We start from the raw sequence: 22,165 nt of genomic DNA on the forward strand, positions 1-22,165 counted from the left end.
ATTGGCCTGAAAAAATAGCTAAAATTGATCAGGTATGCCAATTTTAGCCAAGGCCGGTTTGTTTAGTTGTTTTTTTAGAGCCTTTGAGTTTTTAAAATGGATATCTTGGCATGCCTTTGCCTAAAAGACCAGATCTATTTATAATATACTAGGTTTTGCCCGCGAGTCCTCCCGCGTGAGAAAGTTTTTCCATGATAAAGTTGTCTATCCCGGGAAAATTCCCGGGACAAAAACTTTAACCGTTTACTGCGTGCACGGAACGAAAGCTCTCAAGTGGAATCAATTTTCCCTGTTTTTGCAACATTGTACATTGGTGCTCCGCAACTGAAACCCTCCTAGCCGAATTTCGGCCTGGATGGCGCATTAAAATAATATTTTAATTCAAATCAGTAGTTCCTGAGATTATATATCGCGTTCAAACAAACGTTTCAGGTAAATATAATTGTATGTAGATTATATGTAGATTATTAGATATTGTATTTTAAAATGACCGAGTCAGCGTGACACAAAAATGAATAATTCGTTCTACATCAATCATTCTTGATAATACTCTGGTACTGTTGATAAAAATTATATCAAATATTATACCTACTAGAATTAGATATACTTAGTTTGTAGCACCTCCATGAGACTATTTTCTGCTCTAAAAGTCTACTTACATTTTCTGAGATACAAATGGTGTCAGCGGTTTGTATGTATTTTCGAACATAAACCTCAAAGTAGGTAACTTATTCTTAGATTTCCTTAAACATTAACAGTAAACAGTGGCCTAAAGTGATTTCTGCATATACGTTTTTTTATCCCATAAATTGTATTATTTTTTATGTTTACGCGAATGTTAGACATTGAAATTAAACTATTTTTGGGATTTTATCGTGGTTTTAATCATTTTACTTTTCTCCCGACGTTTCGAAGACTTTGCAGCCTTCATGGTCACAGAAGGATTGAGATGTTGTTAAAAAGTTGTATAATTGTAAAATATAGGTAGATATTGTAACTTTGACTTTGCGGATGAACAACACCTCGGTCCCCACGTGACCATGAAGGCTGCGAAGTCTACGAAACGTCGGAAGAAAACTAAAATAATTAAAACCGCGATAAAATCTGAAAAATAGTTTAAATTAAATGCCATAAATTGTAAACGGAGACGTAACTAGTAAGTCCATTTTTCACCATTTTGTGTATTCCGTCCACATCTGTGACCTAAGGGCGAGCCTTTATAAAACTGTATTAAGCTCAAGAGCGGTGTCTAAAAAAAAATCAAAATCTTGATTTGTCGTCAGATAGTTTAAAGAAATACCTATCCAATGAACTTAACTAAATAACTGAATCTTGTTTAGAACTTGTTAAAAAAACCTTAAAAGAGTTTATCTCAGTTTTACGTACAAAATTATAAAACTATATTTACAAAACTTCGATTATCTCGAAAAAAGGTTTCCCTGACATATCGCTTTGCGCTTAGGACGGCAGAATACATTGCGTATATTTCGGGCTCTAAAGGGGTTTCATAATAATTTTCCTCTCTTTAGACCTACAAGTAGTCCCAAAAAATAGTGTCCAGCGGAGGTCCAGCGATACAGCACCCTTGGGGTATCCGAATCACCCCTGTGTATGTCCCGCGATTTTTCATAGCTTTCGAGTTATGAATATTTTTCTGAATTTTCAATTTAAACAATTAAATGCTTATTTTTTAAAGTAGAAGACTTCTTCGAGATCTTTTTGTTGCAATAAAATTTTCATTAGTTGTACTTTTTTGCTAATTACAATCAACTTCGTAAATTCAATATTTTTTATAGAAAAACGATAAAAAATAAATCTTCGTTAAAAAATTATTCATAATAACCTGCGTGTATAAATGAATAAAAATTTAAAAAATATAACGCCTTTTTTATTTTTGTTACAAAAAGTATTTTTTCAGAGGTGTCCAGGGAAAAAGCCAAATGTCCGGAATTTTAGCCGTGTTTATCCGGCCTTGACAATTTAGGTGATAGTAACACCTTCGCCCATAATATCTTTCCGCACGATTCCGACGAACACTTTATCTAAGTCATAGAAAGTCTCAGGACAGAGTACACTCAAATGTCATAGTGTTACTTCTATGCTTGTCATTGTTCTGAGTAGAAAGTCTTAGAAAGTGCTGCCATCTATGTCTAAAACATTTACGGACCCACTCGCCACCTTGCACATGTGATATCACACTTTCATGTGATACAATATAATTTCTTGGCAAACAATACAAGGTGCGCCATCTAGCGTTATTTGAACTTTAACATAACTCATCGATATTGATTATGTTAATAAAACAGATAGATGGCCGATAGATGTCATTGTTAAATTATAATTGAGATGTTAAATTATTATTATTGTTTATAGCTTAATATGTATGTTGTAACCCCCTTATTCATAAACGTTTTTTATCTAAGGACGGAGTAAAGCTGTGATAACAAGCCTGTTTCTCAGTGCCCAACGGCACTGAGAAATAGACATAGGGCCGTTGTGATTGGTTATTATTTTTGTATTTCAATATTAGCCAATCACAACGGCCCTACGTCTACGCACTGCGAAGACTGTCATGCCGTCAGCACTGAGCAACAGACTTGTTATCACAGCCTTACTCGATCGTTAGATAAAAAACGTCTATGAATAATGGGGTAAATGTATAACTTACTGAAGTGAAGCGGGTAGTAATTGGTTTGTAAGAACGCTTTTGCCACTGATCTATTTACGCGACTGCCTCAATCGCTTATCGCAGTGCGGTTGAGGTTTCAGGTTCAATTTCTTTTTTATTGCCTTGAATGACGAGACGCGCTTGGCGTTCGCCTGATGGTGAGCAATACGACCGCCCATAAACAGTAGAAACACCATCCAACACCTTGAATTACAAAGCATTGTTTGGTATTCCACAGCGCTCGCCATCCTGAGACAAGAGATGTTAAGACTTATTATGTCCAGTAGTTACACCCGCTACAATGTCCTGTCAACCAACACAACAGTGACTACACACTGCTGCTTGCCGGCAGAAATATACATTGCGGTGGTACCTACCCAGGCGGACTCTTACATATGAGAGACCTTCCACCAGTAGGTCAGGCATATTATGTAAGAGTTTAGGTCGTTCCCCGGGTAAAGTGATAATGGGATTTTCTGCTCAGTCACGGCATCTTGAATTAGTGCCCGATTTGGCAATAGGCTCAACAAAATTCGCAATCTTAATAAAATAATGACCTATTTCAAAATTGTTAATTTGTGGCAATCGTCGGAAAACTAATTTTTGTTCGCTACCTTTTTTTAAGTTGCTATAAAATTGAGCTTATTAAAGATAGGTAAAAAAAGAATTCTATAGCATGAAAAAAAAGGGAAAAAACTAAGAGGTCGCAAAAAGAAATAGGTTGTTTGACGATTCTCACAAATTCGCAATTTTGGAATGGGTCATTATTTTATTAAGAGTGCTATTATATTACGTATACCTGCCAGACATTAATCGAGCCCCACCGATACATACCTACACGGATATACATTTTATGTTGAGCTGGGGAACACCACATTTATGTCATCCACACTTATGTTGCAGGCACTGGCATAGCGCTCCCAAAAACTTGACTAGTATACGAGCCCGTACTCTTGTTGAGCAGCCAAACACCAGTGCGGGACAATACAACGTGTGTATTGGCTGCTTTATTTTATATCCACCAATCGACGGCTCCTAAGTAAATTATCATATCTGAAAAAAATGCGATATTCACATTTTAGCGTTTCGTTATCAATGTACTGTTTACTACCAAACCCGTTTAATTAGAAAGCTATTAAACGAAAAGTGAATATCGCAATTTTTTTTGATACGGTAGTTTACTTAGGAGCCATTGCAATATTTAAGTTAAGGTTCCGAGGAATGGTAACGAGTTTCGTCTCGCGCCGCTCCTCTGTTCTCTCTACTGCGCATCAGGCACCGCGGCGCACACTTTGGGAACCCCTAGTGTATAACATTTAAGCAGTACGAAAGTGCAATAACCTGAGATAGTATATCGCACTAAGTGGTTCCTAGGACTATGTTACCTAATTGAAGTGACGTCATTTTTATAATGTGATGTGAAGAAATTTCATTAAGTAGATAAATAATTTCTCTATAGGAATTTCGAGGGTGTGTGAATTCTACCAATCCGCAATAGGCCAGCGTGGTGGACTAAGGCCTAATCCCTTTCAGTAGTAGAGAAGCCCCTTGGCCTAGCAGTGGGACAGTATATAATACAGGACTGATATTATTATTACTAATAGATAAATAAAGAGTGAAGACATTAAGTTCATGACAATTAGATCTATCTATCTATAAGAATTTCTATTTGAAGTCTGCAATCTCTCACGAAGCCAAGTTAACTAAGCCCTAAACCCTCTCGTTAGTATCGGAAGCCCGTGCCCGTACTGGCAAGAATTTCTAAGGCCAGAAGGTATTAGGAACCACGCGAGGCCCCGGGTGGTTGCTTGGTTCACGTCCCCCTATGGCCGCCTTTGGCTGTTAGTGAACTTAAGATTCTGTACTATAGATTATTATTATAGATTATCCATATTTATTTTATTCGTATGTAAAGGGCCGCCTGGTGACAATGTCTACCCTGTCGTCAAGCACCAGTGCATTCACTGTTTTGCACATGCTTTAGAGACAGCAATAATTACTAGATATTATGAGACTTTCTTATGTCTCTGGGTGACGAGGGCAGTGGAGTGCCACGCAGTATTGTGTAATTCAAAGTTGTATTTGTACTGTATGATATTGTTACTGTCTATGGGCGGTCGTTCACGTCCCATCAGATTAGCGGCTGGTTCGCTTCATCCTTCAACTGCAAAAAAGTTATTAATACACAATAAATAATAGAACATTTAAAAATAACTATAAAATTATATATTTAACATAACAATAAATTAAATAACAATAAAATTAAGCCTTGTAGTATCTGTATGCGACGCCGTCCCACTCTGAACTGGTAATGGTCTGCAAAGAAAAAATAATAATTGAAACATATTCTGGGTCGTGTATGGGTATCTATTATAAGATTAAAGCAGTGTTTCCCGAAGTATATTTTGCCTTGCCACTCTGCTGTCTAACATAGAAGTCCTCACGCCACCCTTTTTTTAATACAATGACTAAGAAGCCAGGAGGCTCATAAAGTCTTTTCTTTATTCCTCAAACATGTGTTCTTGAAATTTTGCATATAACTTAGTACAGTATCAACCAAGTAAATTGGCAACTTAATATCATGCATTAGTTGATTTCGTGGGGACGAAGACAGTTTTAATGTATAGGTTCGACTTACAAGCTAGATTTGTCCGTTGAGGTAGTACAACAGAAATATTAGAAAGAAACATAAATCCTCAATGTCATTAATCACTCAATTATCATTCTTCGCTTTTATGTTATCTATTAGCTCTCCATCTCATCGACTTAACAGGCTACCACGTTTTCTAATTCCTTATAGAAGTTAGAAATTACGGAAATAGCATTTCTAACTACCATTTTGACATCCTATATCATACTTCATAACTATATTATTAACTAGCTTTTGCTCGCGGCTTCGCCCGCGTGAAGGTGTTTTCCAGGATAAAATTCCACTGTTTGATAAAAGTCTTGCTACATATTTTCCCGGTACTTATAGGTTCAAACTAATTTTATCCCCAATCTATAATTTCAGTTCAATCAGTCGAAAATCTAAGAAAATTTATACAAACTTTCATCCCCTATTTTATCCCCTTAAGGGTAGAATTTATCAAAATCCTTTCTTAGGGGATGCCTACGTCATAGTAGCTTTATGCATGTAAAGACTTAGCCCGATCCGTCCAATGGTTTGGGCTGTTCCTTGATATATCACTGTCAGTCACCTTTAAGTTATATATTATATTAACAACTGAAGTTAGCTAAAATTGAGTTTCTCGAAGCCGACCACTATTTATGTACTATGTATTTTGAGACTATGCAATTTTGTCGCGTTCGCGATTCACTTTCACTTTTGTTGAGTTTCAGAACGCGATATTAGATCCTCCAACGCGCACGCGAATTTGAACTTTATGCAGCGGTAATAAATTACAAATTGACTCTCCATTTTATTTAGAAAACGTTTGTATGGGAAATAGAAAAATGCTGTTTTGAGGATTTTCCCGGCAATTATTCGAATTTTTCTCACCTTTTAAATCTTCCCTAGACCTCCACGAATAATTCAAGACCAAGATAAGATAAATCCGTTCAGCCGTTCTCGAGTTTTAGCGAGACTAACGAACAGCAATTCATTTTTATATATATAGATGCGAAAGTTTGTGAGGATGGATGCTTGAATGTACTATGTATGGATGTTTATTCCTTTTTCACGAAAAAACTACTGAAGAGATTTGGATGAAACTTTACAGTAATATTGATTACACACAAGAATAACACATAGGCTACAATTTATGATGATTTTGGTTAATTTGGTCATAATATAACGATACATATCAAGTAAGTCGGAAAAAAATTGCTATCTTGGCGTACGCTGCCTAAACCGTTGGAGTTAGACAAAGATGATGTACCGTAGGATTGTTTGTCTTAAATAGTTCTAAATAAAAGTCCGCGACAGCATATCTACCTTTTATGTGGAAGCCACTATGACCAGCCATAAATATAATTAAACCGGATATTTTTTTCGTGGGACTTTTACCCGAACACTCTTTTGGTCGAAGCCGCGAGCAAAAGCTAGTAATACCATATTTACCACTTTAAGCTCGTCGCCGTTGTATTCTCTCTTAAAGGTGGCAGATCCCTGGGCGCTGTTGACAACCTGTGTCACTGTGTTACCGTCAACTGTGTACGTGGTCTTGATCTGTAATAAAAGGTAATGACTTACTGTTTTGAAATATATTTACGGGAAGAGCTAAAGATATCTATCTGCTAATCATAATTTGTTTTAATCAAGTTATCATGTCATTGTTATGGTAATCATGTTTGTAATAAATTAAATAGGTTCGTTTATGCTCTTAAAAGGAACAAAGTATCACAAAAGGCAGCCCTAACTGCTTACTATGGCTTTGTATCTTCCATTTTGTTGTACGGTATATCGCTATGGGGAAATTCTGTGGATTTAAACAGGGCTTTTAAAGTCCAAAAAAAATTATTCGAGTTGTCTGTGGAGTGTGGCTCTTAGAAAGCTGCAAACCATTTTTTAAGAAACACAATGTGCTTCCCTTGCCCTGTTTATATATAAAAGAAATTTATATCTTTTGAGACAGCATTCAAGTAACTTCAAGAGTCATTGGCAAGTGTTAGAAAGAGAGACCAGACATATAAATCTTATATACTATCCAAAATGCAAGTCTGTTAGCAACATGTATGGCAATAAAAAATTACAATAAATTACCATCCGATATAAAAATACTGATTCCTCGACAACATTTAAAAACAAAATTATTAATTCGCTAAAAATGTCTCACGTAATTAATGGAGGCCCCCTTATTCACGATAAGTTATAGTCTGAAATATATAAATGTTAAAATACAAGACCTATGATTAATGTAACAAGAGTTTAAAAACAAGGCTATTATTTTCCGAGAAATAAATTTTAATGCGAAGTTTAGAGGAATGGCTTCTTTCAGCTCCGAGAAACTTCGAGATTCAAGTTTTATTTTACTTGACGCAAGTCCGTCAAGTTTCAAAATTTGCTGAAGTCGTTGAAAAAATACGTACCGGTAGTCCACCCTGGACCACATCGTCAGTCTCTACTCCAGACTCGAACACGGTTTCCTTGGTACCATCACTGGAGACAGAGATGTATTTGTACTTGTCTCCCTCCTTCACTAACTGACTGCTGGGCTTGTACTGCAAGTACTTCTGGACCTGCTCCTCGGAGAGACCTGGAAAGATAACATATTTCCATATTATAACCATGCAAATTAATATTAACTTAAGAAATAATAATAATAATTTAAAAATAAAAATAATAATCTTTTAAATTCAAATTTACTGATATGTAAGTTATGATGCTTGCTGTAGTTTACTGTAAGTAGGGAAACACAGCTATCTTCACTTTATGTGAAAATAATGTAATGTGTGTTCTCTGTTGTAAACTCTCAAAATACATAAATATATCCGTCAAGTGACTCTAGTATTCCTATATTGGAGATAGTACAAATTCTAATTAATAGTTGATCCATCAATCAATCTTCCATATGAAAATCCTTATGTTCTGGTGGTATATTGTTATATATTTTATATCCGCCCGGATAGCGACCACCGTACACAAGGTGTTAAAACCAGCCATAGTGGCCCACGTGTGTTGCGTTCCGGGATCAGTCTGTGTATATCTGGTTCCAACAGCCCGACATAGTTGTGTCGACTGCCGAGGAATAATAATCTCTCGTTATTCGACATTCTATTGGATTCCACTCTAATTACTATCAGAGGTAAAGCGTAATTTTGCCGCGCAAATAAAAAAAAAATTAAGCTACGAACTAAATATTTAACCACTTCATTAACTTAATAATTTTTTATCTATTTTTTATTTTCGTAAATAAATTGCTTTTTTATTTTTGTCTTATGTCGTTTTTTGATTATAATTTCGTTACTTTACTAATTTAGTATTAAGGTTATTTTTTATTTGAAATGTAATAAATGTTAAGTATTATTAAATAACATCATTTACTGATATGACTAACAATTCTTATCTCTTATCAATGATGAAACGAATGTAACACCAATCTTATCATGGTAGTGGACTTACGCAGTTGATATCTGTTTAATGATGCCAAACATTTTATGTGTCGATTCTGGAATGTACTAATTACAAATTTTAACAAGCTCTGTTTTGGAATTGGAGATAAAATTCAAACTTAACTCAAATAAAATATATGATTCCATTGTTTTTTACAGTTCTGCGATTATTCTATCGCTCGGATATGTCATCTTCACATATTTTTGTTTTATATCGGCGCTAACACTCCTAGGTGCCTTGGATACGGTCTCTGATCAGCAATAGTCAATTTCACGAAATTTCTGAGTAATAGTGTATTTACAGTATCAAATACCAAAACCGTCAAAAAATTATTACTAAACTAAATTAGGATTATGTTACAATGTAAAAAGAAAAAAGTTGACAGCATCTGATGGTTTTAAGGTTGGCATATCAACCCTGGCCGAGGTCTATGGGCTCTTAGTTAATATATAAAGGACGAACTTTCTATATTTCCTTTCTGACAAAGGGTAAGAACAAATATTCACGCACACATACTATCCGTAAAATAGCTACGATAACCGTAGGTATAGGTAAAAAGGATATGCGAGAGAGACGGAGGGGGGGGGGGGAGACACAGTCCGCCCATGACCACCACGCCTGCATAGTCTTCGGAACGTCGGAAGAAAATTAATATATAAAACCGCGATAAAATCCGAAAAATAGTTACATTTTATAGAAAGGAGTTTTCGGACTCTATCGAAGCTGGCCATCGAACAGAACGCACGTAATTGCAAAAGATGGATTCGCCACTATAGACGGAATAGGTCCCATGACCTTAGTAGTTATATAAGATTTTTAATCATAACAAATTGTATTGAAGACATACTACATGGTCTTAGGCTTTATAGATTCAGTAATGCCTTTAAATACAAATAATATACATACCGATACTCTTAAGGAATCCGTCGAAGTTCTCTTCGCGGTCGAACTTGTAAACTTTACCGAGGTAGGCCATTGTGAGCGGTTTCTAGACGTATGTTCACAAATAAATCAAATCAGACGATAAGTCCCCTTTTATAGTTACTTTTAATCTAAGATTGGGGTTCGGTTGGCTTGTTGATAAGATTTCGTATATGGCTTACAATGGTGGGGTCATATTCCAGTTTTGTTCTGTGTTAAAGGATATTGCATCTAATGTACAGGGCATTATGGAGGTTAATAGGTTTTATACAGGACATCATGATGTAGCATTTTTGTCATATGCCATATTTTTTTATACGCAGCAATATGACCCCACTGCACCTGATTGTGAGTGGAGTGGAGTCCAATACAATGTCGACTGAAGAGAAATGATTACCCTTCGGCAAGCGACACAATTATGCTGGCCTGTTGGAATCGGGTATACACAGGCTGATCACGGAACACGACACACTGACGTGGGCTACTACAGCCACTTTATTCGTGTTAAAGGATAACTTATTTAATGCACAGTGCATTATAAGGTGTAATTAAGTTGTCTCGTCGTGACTGATGTAAGTACACATACCTTCTTCCTCTTCAGCCTTTGGAAGTCCACCTTCGAACGTAGGCCTCCCCAAAAGATTTTTAGACGAACCTGTTAAAAGCCTCCTGTGACGATTGTGTGTTAGATTATACCTATGTGAGGATATAACACCGCTAACTTCCAAACTCCGAGTTGCGACTGCATAATTGTTAAGATGGACAAACCTAGTCACAATTATTTATCTCTTAATATGGTAAGTCTCATTATACGCTGTAATTACCCTGGGTACAATTTCCAATGTTCAAGCGGCGATAGCCTAGTTGGGTGTGGAACGGACTACCAAGACGAATGTCCGCAGGTTCAAATCCCAAGGGCACACACCTCTGACTTTTCTAAAAAATCATGTGTGTATTCTTTGTGAATTAATCGTTCGCTGTAACGGTGAAGGAAAACATCGTGAGGAAACCTGCACATCTAAGAAGTTCTCTATAGGAATTTCGAAGGTGTGTGAAGTCTACCAATCCGCACTAGGCCAGCGCGGTGGACTAAGGCCTAATCCCTCTCAGTAGTAGAGGAGGCCCGTGCTCAGCAGTGGGCACGTATATAATACAGGGCTGATATTATTATTATTATTAAACGGGATGTATGACCCCTCGGAGACATTTCTGGTGCGCTCAATCTCCACACCGAATGCAAGCACATGTATGAGGGGACATTTGTCAGTTCCCTAGGCACACGGTTATGTGTGTATAACTCATGGTTGCAAAATTTGCATTGAAGCCTATTAGAACTCGCGAAAATTTTCTGACCTTTTCTTCTCTCATCCTAAGAGGTTTCCCTATCCTTCCACCACACTTCCTTTCCAACTTTCCTCCAGAGTCTTGCAGTAGCTATGCTAGGAGATTCCAGTATCCGTTCACAAGTTTCCCTCGGTGTAATAAAAAACGGAATATTATTTTGCTGTTGGTAGGATATATTTGGCAGAAAAGGCCAATAGTAACTAGAAAAAAACGATGTTTATTCAGCTATAATCAACTTTTTAGGATTCTCTACCTCAAAGGGACCCTTTATAGGTAATTTTTTTCTCAGAACGCGTGGGGTATCAATTTGAACTTTATATCAAATACTCAAGTCTACGTTTTCTTTTGGCTGTGAAAATATCGCATATAGAAAAACCATTAAACAGTTATACAAATATCTTATACTTAGTGTTAGAGTAGTCGGTAAAAAAACATATTGTTTTTTAAATTGACATCACAAGTTTATTATAAAGCGGCAATATTAGGAATATGGCAACACTAAACTGATGATCGAATTGTGGTGATGGCGATAGTTGCGGAAGAAGCAGGCGCGAGGGCCAGTGTTAAGAGAATTATTTGTCGGTTGTGTACAAAAATTACTGGAGCATCTACTCTTTATATTATTGATTAAATTTGTAGTTAAAATCTCAACCATCGTTCTCTAGGCCTTCTCTCTTATTTTACGAGAATTTAAAATTAATCACTTATCGATCGCTCCTAAGTAAACTATCGTTTCTGAAAAATAGCGATATTCACATTTTTAACGTTACGTTGTCTAGATAATGTTTATTACCAAACCCATTCAAAAAAAAGTTAGTTCATGATTTTAACCCGGCGAGCATGTGGTGAAAAAATGTAACAAGAAGTATGAGGCAGGGTATGACAAACCCCTTAAAAAAATTGGCTATAAAACTTGTTTCTGAAGAAGTATTATACTATTTATTTTTTGGTATAATAAGACAATACCATCATAACGCATTGGAAATAAAACAATCGCGCCATTTTAACAATTTTATTTTTTACCTCGATGGAAATAAGTCACTTTGAATTTCAAACAAACACTTTCAGTCTCTTAAAAACTAAAAGGAACTAAAGTAAAACCAGTTTTATGATAAAAAAAACTTAATCGTATGATAGAATATGAAATAATTTTCTTTATAAACTAAAAAAAATCACAAAAAAATTTAGGAACATCTTAGGAACTGGAGATAAAATCTGTGCAGTTTTTGCAAAAAAACATTGCATGCTCCACACTAATAGCCTTTCCTCAGCTTGTTCATGAGTATTTTGTCTTATGATTATTTTTGTTGGGGTAATCTCTACATCTAATAAAATGACCAGGAACATTTTGAGTCGATGAAAGTGATTCGTTGATCTGGGAAGAAATTCTCTGACGTATATAAATCGAAATATATATTTTTGTCTTTTCACATCTTCAGGTGTTCGTAAACTAAAGCCAAGCCTAAGTTACGGATGAAATCGGTCCATTTAGTGTCTTTGCCCTGATTTTCACGAAACATAGGACCCCTGGGGGCCCGTGGGCCCCTCTCAGGGGATCCGCAAGTAAAATAAAAGTTAAAAGAAAAACTATAAAGTGCACGCTTTTGCACTCTTGTATATCTAAAAAATAAATACAGAAGTAAACTGCTAGTAAAAACAAATTTAAGAATCCAACTGAACAACATCAACCCAAACATTACGACTTTGGTCGCAAAAAGGTCGCATAAGGTGGCATTAGTGGTCCGCACTAAATAAAAGTTTGCGAAACCCTGTTCTAGTAAGTACATCTTCTATCATAGACCGAAGTTGTTTTTTCTATTTTCAACATCCATTTTCTATTAAAATCTACAATTAAACAAAGAAAATAAGTTAAAATAGCAGAAAAAGCAATTTTAGTTTTGTCCCACCAGCTATGAGGCGGGGTATCACGTACCCGAACTCAGTTTGGAAGCGTGTAACTCGAATGCAGGTTGCCGCGACACTGTGATCACCCCACTATTACCTTCCGCAACCCTGTAACTCCAGCTACTCAAAGAGACTATAAGTTTGAAAGTCAGGCACAAAAAATATACGCCAGTAATTAACATGGGGGGCATGACATAACCCGCCACACGCTCGCCGGGTTAAATGGAGTTTTTTTTCGTTTATTAACTTCGAATTAAATGGGTTTGGTAGTAAACAGTAGGTATCTTGATAACGGAACGCTAAAAAGAAAATTTCGCATTTTTTCACATACGATAGTTTACTTAGGAGCCATCGATTAATGTTGTTTGTTGTAAATTAATACTTATAGTTTTAATTCCATTGCCTTCCAAAAAAATCTATTGACATCACCTCCGGACTTGACTATCATAGACTTAATGATTTCTTATGTTTATGCGAATTTTAGATATTAAAACTAAATTACTTGTCGGATTTTATTTATTGTATTTTATATTTTAGTTTTCTCCCGACGTTCAAGACACTGTGAGCTCATTCTGAGTAGATCGGACCACCAACAGCTAAAATTTAAAAAGTTGTATAATTGTAAAATGTATATTGAGTGAGGTTGACATTGCTTATCCAAAACATCCAGTGATATATATAAAATACTATGAAACAGTGAGTCAGTGCTCGCCAAGTAAAAGAATTAAGATGTCTACACAGATCAAAGAAAAATTTACCTATTACGTACACGTTTTCACGTAAAACAGTGATTTGTCCACGAAATAGCCACGACCAAATTTTTTTCGAAACCGTTATCTTAAGACTTTATAATGAGTCAGCGCATGAATCATATACAATTTTGCATTTTATTAAACATTACTAGATGTCTTTTAAACTGACTCAGCTAGCATGACACATGAAAAGATACTAAGTAGTTATAAATCAATTGTTGATTATTTTTTTATTTTTGTGATAATACTTATATCAAATACTATCTATGTTTAATTTGTAGCACCACCACATGACAGTATTTTTCTGGAATAAAATCTCTGTATACTTTTCAGGTATATAAATTCTATATTATGTTCTTTCAAAAATAAACCTTAAAGAAGGTGAATTGGTCTTAAATTTCCTTTGCAAGTTAATTTCTGGAAACAGTGGCAGTAAATAGAGGCGTAAAGTGAATTGCGTGTACACACACACACACTTGCGCTTTTGATCCCTTAAGGGGCAAATAGAGGTGCCACTAGGCTATTCGTGTTTCGCCATGTTCATACCGTCCATTTGTGTGATTTAAGGAGCGGGCGTATCATTATAATATTACGTATAAGTCAGGTCCTAAAGGGATTCGATAACAATTTTCCTCTCTTCACTTTTTTTTCGTCTCCCCCGTTAGCACTTTTGCAAATGCTAATCCAAGGGATCACCTGTGTATCATATTAAAGGACATTGGTAACTAATGTATCGCCAAAAAGGCAGTTAGACGACTTAACTAATCTCACACTTATATTATTAGATAGGAACCTATTTACTTAATAAAATAATTTTATAATGCTTTCTTCGAGCAGCAAAGGCCTACATCATAGAATTTAAACATAATTTTTTCCTGCCAGCCCGAGCTGGCTTCTTTGTTTGCTTTGTAGTCTTTTTTTATTGCACTTATTTTAAGTAATAATTAAATATTCTCATGTAAGTAGTACGTTGACTTATCATAACCGCAACTATGTGATGAATAAAGCATTTTATTTTATGTTTATTTTAATGTTATGAAGCTATTGTGAAAAGTTCGTTACACAATCAAGGTACGTAGGTACAGGGTCGACGAGAGGCAATGCTTTAATTGCTATAACACCAAATCCGTTGACGTAAAGTATTTACTACCATAATCCTTCAATTTCAGTAATGATACATCGCCATTCAGTATCAATTCAATGGTGATAGTATGACGATATCAGACAGTTTTGTTACGGATAACATCAGTAGGATCAGATGATATTTGGTAAATTCCTCTAAAGAACAAATTGGATGAACTTAGAAGTCTCATGCAAATCTACGTAATGATCACGTCAATGTAAAACTTACCTCCACAAGAACGCAGTTCCGTCCTCACCGCTGAGGACCTCGCCGCGTTCCCCGTCCCCCCTACCCTTCTAATAGTTCCGGCCCGCGTTACGAATACGCTAATGTATAGATTGTTAGTACGTTCAACCCTAATCGCTGCTGTCTGCATTCTTTCCCAGTGGTCGTTCTGAGCCGAGGTTCGTATTCCGTTAATGGGTTACCATCAGCTTGGTCACTTAATTTCAAAAGGTTGCGAACGCCTAAAGCACTCACTCAAAAGTCCGGTGTGTTTTTGTATAATGTACCCTGATCAGGCTAACAAACGTGTCATGTCGAAAAAAAAACAAGTAAAACTGAAATAGGTAAACCTTAGTTAGCAGTCCCATATACACGAATATTTAAACGTGTGTATACAACTTATGTTTGAATTCATCTTTTTTATTCATAACTTAATCACATAATACACAGTTATGGTCATACCTTATAGCCATCTTTCCTAAACATCTGGGATAGGTGGCCATAATATATTTATAAAATTCTACTGGTGGTAGGTCTCTCATATGTGAGGCTCCGGCTGGGTAGGTACCACCGCAATGTCTATTTCAGCCGCCAAGCAGTAGTGTGTAGTCACTATAGTGTTTCGGTTTCAAGGACTTTGTAACCAGCATAACTACCAGACATAATAATACTTAGCATCTCATGTCTCAGGATAGCGAGCGCAGTAATAAAATCAAACCATATTTGGTAATTCAAGGTATACTATGTATTTAAAGTTCTGTTTATGGGCGGTCGTATCGCTTACCATCAGGCGAAAGGAACGATCGGCTCGCCAATTAAAAAATTAAAAAAAATGAAACTATACAAGCATCATTTTGAGCTTTCTTTTTACTTATTAATAAGAAGGTTTCCAGAATTCATTCGAATCGTTTTTGTAGTTTTATTATTTGTGAGTTTGTCGAATTTATAGCTAGCGACCATAGCTAGACTAGCGACCCGCCCCGGCTTCGCGCGGCTATTCGGCTTCGACTATTTAATGGATTTTATTATTATACATATAAACCTTCTTCTTGAATCACTCTATCCATTAAAAAAAACGGCATCAAAATCCGTTGCGCAGTTTTAAAGATTTAAGCACACATAGGGACAGAGAAAGCGACTTTGTTTTATACTATGTAGTGATAATCATGGGCGTCAGCAGTATTCAACTCGGGGAGAAATCTCAAATTTTGTTCCAGTGGGGAGCAAAGGGATTTTTCGTAAAGATAGTCCAATAATCAAAGAAGGCAGCTGCCCTTCTTTACTATTCCCTGGCAGCGTCCATAGAGTACTTATAGTACAGTATAGTACGTAATAGCGATTGCAAAAGCAGTCTGGGTGATCAGAAAATGTATGCAAATGAAATGCTTGGTTTTAATTCCTTATTAGGACCTCTGGGACATACTTTGGCAATTGTATTTATTATTATTCTGAATTCATTGCCCCTTTCTTGTTAATATCAATTAAATCATTTTATCTTTAAGTTCCAATAACATTGCATTGACAAAGACATGTCCTGAGTAAATTCTGCTGGCAGTAGGATATCTTATATGCACCCGGATAGCGACCACCATACAAGGTGTTATAACCCGCCATAATGGCCCATGTAAGTGTGTCGCGTTCCGCGATCAGCCTGCGTATATCCGGTTGCAACAGGCCGGCATAATTGTGTCGACTATCGAGGGGTAATCATCTCTCGTCAGTCGACATTCTATTGGACCCCACTCCACTTACCATCAGGTGCCGTGAGGTAACGTTATCGTGCACGTATAAATAAAAAAATGCAAATGATTCTTAGTTACAGTTAAATAAATACCACACATCAGGTACACTGCAATTCCTTGAGCAATTTATCGGTATTGCAGTACTCTTTAATGGCGCCCAACAAGGAACCCAACGGCTTTAACGATCAAAGAGATGAAACAGAAAAAAAACTACATATACAAAAAAATAATTTAAAAGATAATAAACTTAATTACAAATAATTTAAGCCTTGTAGTATCTGCGTGCGACGCCGTCCCAGTTACTGCTTGTGATTGTCTGAAAACAAAACAAAAGTTATTAAACTAACAGTAAGTATGATCGATCCCAATCTCAATCTTCAATCCGATCCAGGGCCGTAGCTAGGGGGGAGGGAATTGTGGGGCAATGCCCAACCTTAAAATACTTATGCCCTACCTTAATAATCAACTAAATTGTACATAACTACTCTATCAAAATATATGGAGCAGCGGGTTTTTTATTTCATGATTTCGAAGTTGGTCCCATAGTAAGTTATTCGTATTGATGGGTGAAATAACCCTCTTTCGAGATTTAAGGGAATTTTGTTACAATCTGGACATTACCTTAACAATTACGTAAGTATTAACCTGGCTCATTCACATTTACAAGTCAAGAAAGCCAAAAATCGATTGACCAGATCGGATTTAGTAACATTTTTACTTCGGCCCTAGCTGTAACCACAGATACCTTAAATTCAAGTCTAGCTACGGCGCTGATCCGATCCAGAGAATGAACCAATCAAAATAACTCATTTCAAAATATATGTACAGGGTCATTTTGACATTGCGTTGCTAAATGAACCACATCCTCGACTTCACCTTTGCTGACAGTGTGCCAAAAATCATCCATCAACACCGAATATTTTCGCAAAAAATCCTGATTTAAGTTTTATGATTTTTTCATCATTTTGTAGTTTAAAGCGAATATGGCGTGTGCGTGGGTGTATATCTGAATGAAAGTATGATATGGCCGCTGCAACGAATGCTCTTAGAGTAGTAGTAGTGGCCTAAGGACGCGTAAAATTAAAATTACTTTTCATTAATATTTATTTTGTTCGAAACTAACACTTTATTTTACATCTACGGTTCAACTAACTTATTGTAAAGTGTTATTGTAAATATGTATGTGATTTCATTTAGTAACGCGATGTCAAAATGACCCTGTATAGAAAAATAATCGTGTCGACTGACGAGGGATAATCATTTTGGGGACCCCACTTCGCTTTACAATTAAGTGTACTATGGTGATTTCCCTGACCATATAAAAAATACAGTATTTAAAATATCAAAGTATACATTTTATAAACATTTGTAAAATTAATAAACGTTTATTTCAATACTGTATTATATAACTTGTTGCGGCGATAGCCTAGTTGGGTGTGGAACGGACTGCCAAGACGAATGTCCGCAGGTTCAAATCCCAAGGGCACCCACCTCTGACTTTTCTAAAATCATGTGTGTATTCTTTGTGAATTTATCGTTCGCTTTAACGGTGAAGGAAAACATCGTGAGGAAACCTGCACATCTGAGAAGTTCTCTATAGGAATTTCGAAGGTGTGTGAAGTCTACCAATCCGCACTAGGCCAGCGTGGTGGACTAAGGCCTAATCCCTTTCAGTAGTAGAAGAGGCCCGTGCTCAGCAGTGGGCATGTATATAATACAGAGCTGATATTATTATTATTATTATAATATTATATAACCTAGCGTAATATGTTTATGCAACGATATAATTTTATGTATTTGCGATAAAACATGTTATCATTATGCTATCATTATCGGTTACTAACATTATTAAAGCTGTAATATTTATTGCTATTATCGTTTTATAATTCACCGGCATGGCTTATTTTACCCTAATTTAATTAATCTATCGATATTATATAATTCAACGTATTTTTAAACATTTACGTAAGTATTTTTAAGGGTTTATCATAATAAAATGTCTAAAGTAGTCGTTCTATTTAAATAGTAGTTTATATAGTCGTAATTTTATTTAATTAATATCTAGAAACTGAGAATCTGAAAGAAATATATAAATCATTGCTTTCTTACATTTCACGCATTTTGAGATCTTAACTACAAATTTAAAATGACTATATAATATAATTAATGTTTTATACATCTGACAGCTAAATACCTTCTATAGTGGAACAAAAATATACGAGCATAGCATCTAATAGTTCTTACTCTGACAATTATAGACGACCTACGATCCTTACATATCGTCGATCCATCTTATACGGCCTACGTTGCGCTTGCGCTTTAGTCCAATTGTCATATCTTCGTCTAGCTACATGGCCTGCTCAACTCCATTTGAGTCCCTATCAGACAAATTTTAGATGGCAGAGAAACCTAATATTACTGCCTGAGCCCCGGCTCACATACAAACATCATTTTTAGATATTTTTTATGGTATAATGGGCAAACGAGCATACGGTTCACTTAATGGTAATTGATCACTACCCTCCATGTACACCTGCAATACTAGGAGGCATAGAGATGCGCTGCCGGTCTTTTAGGTATATCCTCTTTTTATTAAGGTCGCCAGGTCGTATCTGTCCGGAAATGCTGCTATAGGATTAACATCTATTATAAAAATGAATCCCTATTTCCTTTGGTCACGCCATCACGCATGAACGGCTGGACTGATTTCACTATTTTTTTGTTGTTGTGTTTGTTATTGTTAGGAGAAGGTTGTTATAAAAAAAAAGATTCAAAATAGTGCGCGGTAAATTAGAAAATTTAAGAAAACTTAACGATTATATTAATTTTATATAACTGTCAATTGTTTGAAATAACTGTCAGCGATTGACAGAATGCGCGCTGCAAATTCATAGTTAAGACGGGACGTCTGTCGGGTCAGCTAGTCAAAAATATAAATACTCACCACGACGAGGTCGTCGCCGTTGTATTCCTTCTTGAAGGTGGCGACACCGGCGTCACCCTTGACTACCTGGGTGACAACGTTGCCGTCGACGGTGTACATAGATTTCACCTGGAAAATACAATGATTATTAAATATAGATACAAACGGTTAATCTATGATTTTATATTAATATTATAAATACGAAAGTTTGTATTGAAAACACGAATCTGGATGAAATTTGGCACAGACATAGATTATAGTATGGCACTTAGGCTACTTTTCGTATACTATATACATATTTACTAATATTATGTATAGTATTTTTGTTATTAAGAACAGAAACAATGTACCTATCCAATATAGTTTTACTTACTGAAAATTATGTATTTAAATGAAAAAAGGTTCATTATTTCAATCTTGGAAACTACCTTAATTTAAAAAAATACGTAAGAGCAATTGGTCTTTTTCCCTCTACAGAAGTTTGACCGCCTTTTTTCTATTACGGAGGTTCTTTTTAAAAGAAAGCTTTGATAGCCCTATATGTAAAAGGGTAAAAAAAATATCTCAAAACGGCTTGCATTGCAACCGTAGACTTTACTTTATTCTGAAGTATGTATAAATAGCGAAAATAGTTTCTAAATGATTCCTAAAAGAAACAAACAAACTAATTGTGACTGCTTTTAATTCGACTTGTATCGAGACAAAATAAGGTTATTAATTGCATCAAAAGATAATTTTAATGCTACTAACGAAACACTTGTTTATTGTGATTTATAAATATTTCAATAATATATTTCAACAATAACATGTGTCTCTCATTGCGACATCCTGAAATAAAACTTAGAAGGATAAAATGCAACATAAACAAATTGAATACAAGTTGCAACTACAAAGCTAACAATGTATTATCTCATTTTTATATTCAGGTACCTTTTATCTGATGATTGAAAAGCCGACACTAAATGACATAATATAATCATATTTTTTATCAAAATATTATTTTATTAATTTATTGGTAACAAAATTAAAATTAGTGTACCTATTATAATAGTAATTTGGTCAAAACCATTCAACCATATTTGGAAATGCTCTACATTTGAACAAGAAATAAATTCCTAATTCTGTACTTAAAAGCGACGATAGCCTAGTTGGGTGTGGAACGGACTGCCGAGACGAATGTCCGTAGGTTCAAATCCCAAGGGCACACACGTCTGACTTTTCTAAAATCATGCGTGTATTCTTTGTGAATTTATCGTTCGCTTTAACGGTGAAGGAAAATATCGTGAGGAAACCTGCACATCTGAGAAGTTCTCTATAGGAATTTCGAAGGTGTGTGAAGTCCACCAATCCGCACTAGACCAGCGTGGTGGACTAAGGCCTAATCCCTCTCAGTAGTAGAGGAGGCCCGTGCTCAGCAGTGGGCAAGTATATAATACAGGGCTGATATTATTATTTATTATTATAATTCTGTACTTACAGAATTACCGGCACCAATGACATCATCGAATTCAACACCACTTTTGAAGCTGACGGTCTTTTCACCACCGATGCCAGTAGTGGTGAGGCTGTAGGAGTCACCATTGGCTTCCATCTTCTGGGTCGGCTTGTCGGAGACGAGGGCCTGGATCTTGTCATCGGAGAGACCTGTAGAATAAATAAATTAATAAGATATATTTAATAATTCAAAACCAATTTCGAAACAAATCATTCATCGTATGCCAGGTTGTCAGGTTAGTTCAGAAAATAATCAAGATGTCGATGACATTCCGTCCATAATATCTTGAGGATTAACTGTATTTATAATTAATATAACGCTGTTAAAAGAGATGTATCTTATACTCCCACTGAGTAATGTAAATTATTCCTAAAAATAGTAATACGCACCCGCTGATTTGAGGAAACCATCAAAGTTCTCCTGCTTTACCAAAGAGTACACTTTACCTAGGTAAGACATTTTCGATGTGAACTCGTCGACGACAGAAACGAAATCCATTATTTTGCCAAATCCACGGGTTTATATGGATCATCCTAATCTATTCGTCATAAAAACGTTGTAAATGTTAAAGCCCTGTTTACGGCATGTAGGTTATTGGCCGCTTTTCGCATTTGTGATAAAGTCGCGATAGATGAATACAAACATGATTTAAATTCAAATTTATTTGTAAAACATGAGTATACATACAAGATATGCAAGTTCAAACATAAATCTAAAGCGTCCCATCATGTTTGGTCGGTGTGGCGTACTTTCAATGAGTAAAGAAACTACAGTTTTTTATGTGGACTTACATTTAAAAATAAACTTTATATTAATTTACATAATTATGAAATAATCACTGTTTGTAGGTCTACTACATATTATGAGAATTAAATTGTTGATGTGAAGAAAATTATACAATTGTCCACGTTATAAGCGATGTGGGTGTGGCAGAAGTCACCCAATAGAAACTAAGAAGTATTTGATGAAAAAAAAATCTTCGGTCGGATAAAAATAGATGGTAGAAGATATA

The 22,165-nt window shown here is 35.7% G+C and overlaps 2 protein-coding genes across 2 annotated transcripts; both read right to left on the minus strand.

Annotated features, from left to right (window-relative positions):
- Positions 1-4,871: 4,871 nt before the first annotated feature.
- Positions 4,872-9,780, minus strand: LOC115442871 (fatty acid-binding protein 1-like). Its single transcript, XM_030168060.2, has 4 exons — positions 9,630-9,780; positions 7,700-7,866; positions 6,732-6,839; positions 4,872-4,984 (listed from the first exon to the last, which is right to left on the minus strand). The coding sequence occupies exons 1-4, from the start codon at positions 9,697-9,699 to the stop codon at positions 4,931-4,933; spliced, it is 399 nt and encodes a 132-aa protein (XP_030023920.1). The 5' UTR covers positions 9,700-9,780; the 3' UTR covers positions 4,872-4,930.
- Positions 9,781-16,833: 7,053 nt separating this feature from the next.
- Positions 16,834-21,702, minus strand: LOC115442868 (fatty acid-binding protein 2). The gene is made up of 4 exons (XM_030168057.2): positions 21,543-21,702; positions 21,136-21,302; positions 19,680-19,787; positions 16,834-17,051 (listed from the first exon to the last, which is right to left on the minus strand). The coding sequence occupies exons 1-4, from the start codon at positions 21,649-21,651 to the stop codon at positions 16,998-17,000; spliced, it is 438 nt and encodes a 145-aa protein (XP_030023917.1). The 5' UTR covers positions 21,652-21,702; the 3' UTR covers positions 16,834-16,997.
- Positions 21,703-22,165: the final 463 nt, after the last annotated feature.

This window comes from Manduca sexta, chromosome 9 (genome assembly GCF_014839805.1).
Source record: "Manduca sexta isolate Smith_Timp_Sample1 chromosome 9, JHU_Msex_v1.0, whole genome shotgun sequence".
Taxonomy (NCBI): domain Eukaryota; kingdom Metazoa; phylum Arthropoda; class Insecta; order Lepidoptera; family Sphingidae; genus Manduca; species Manduca sexta.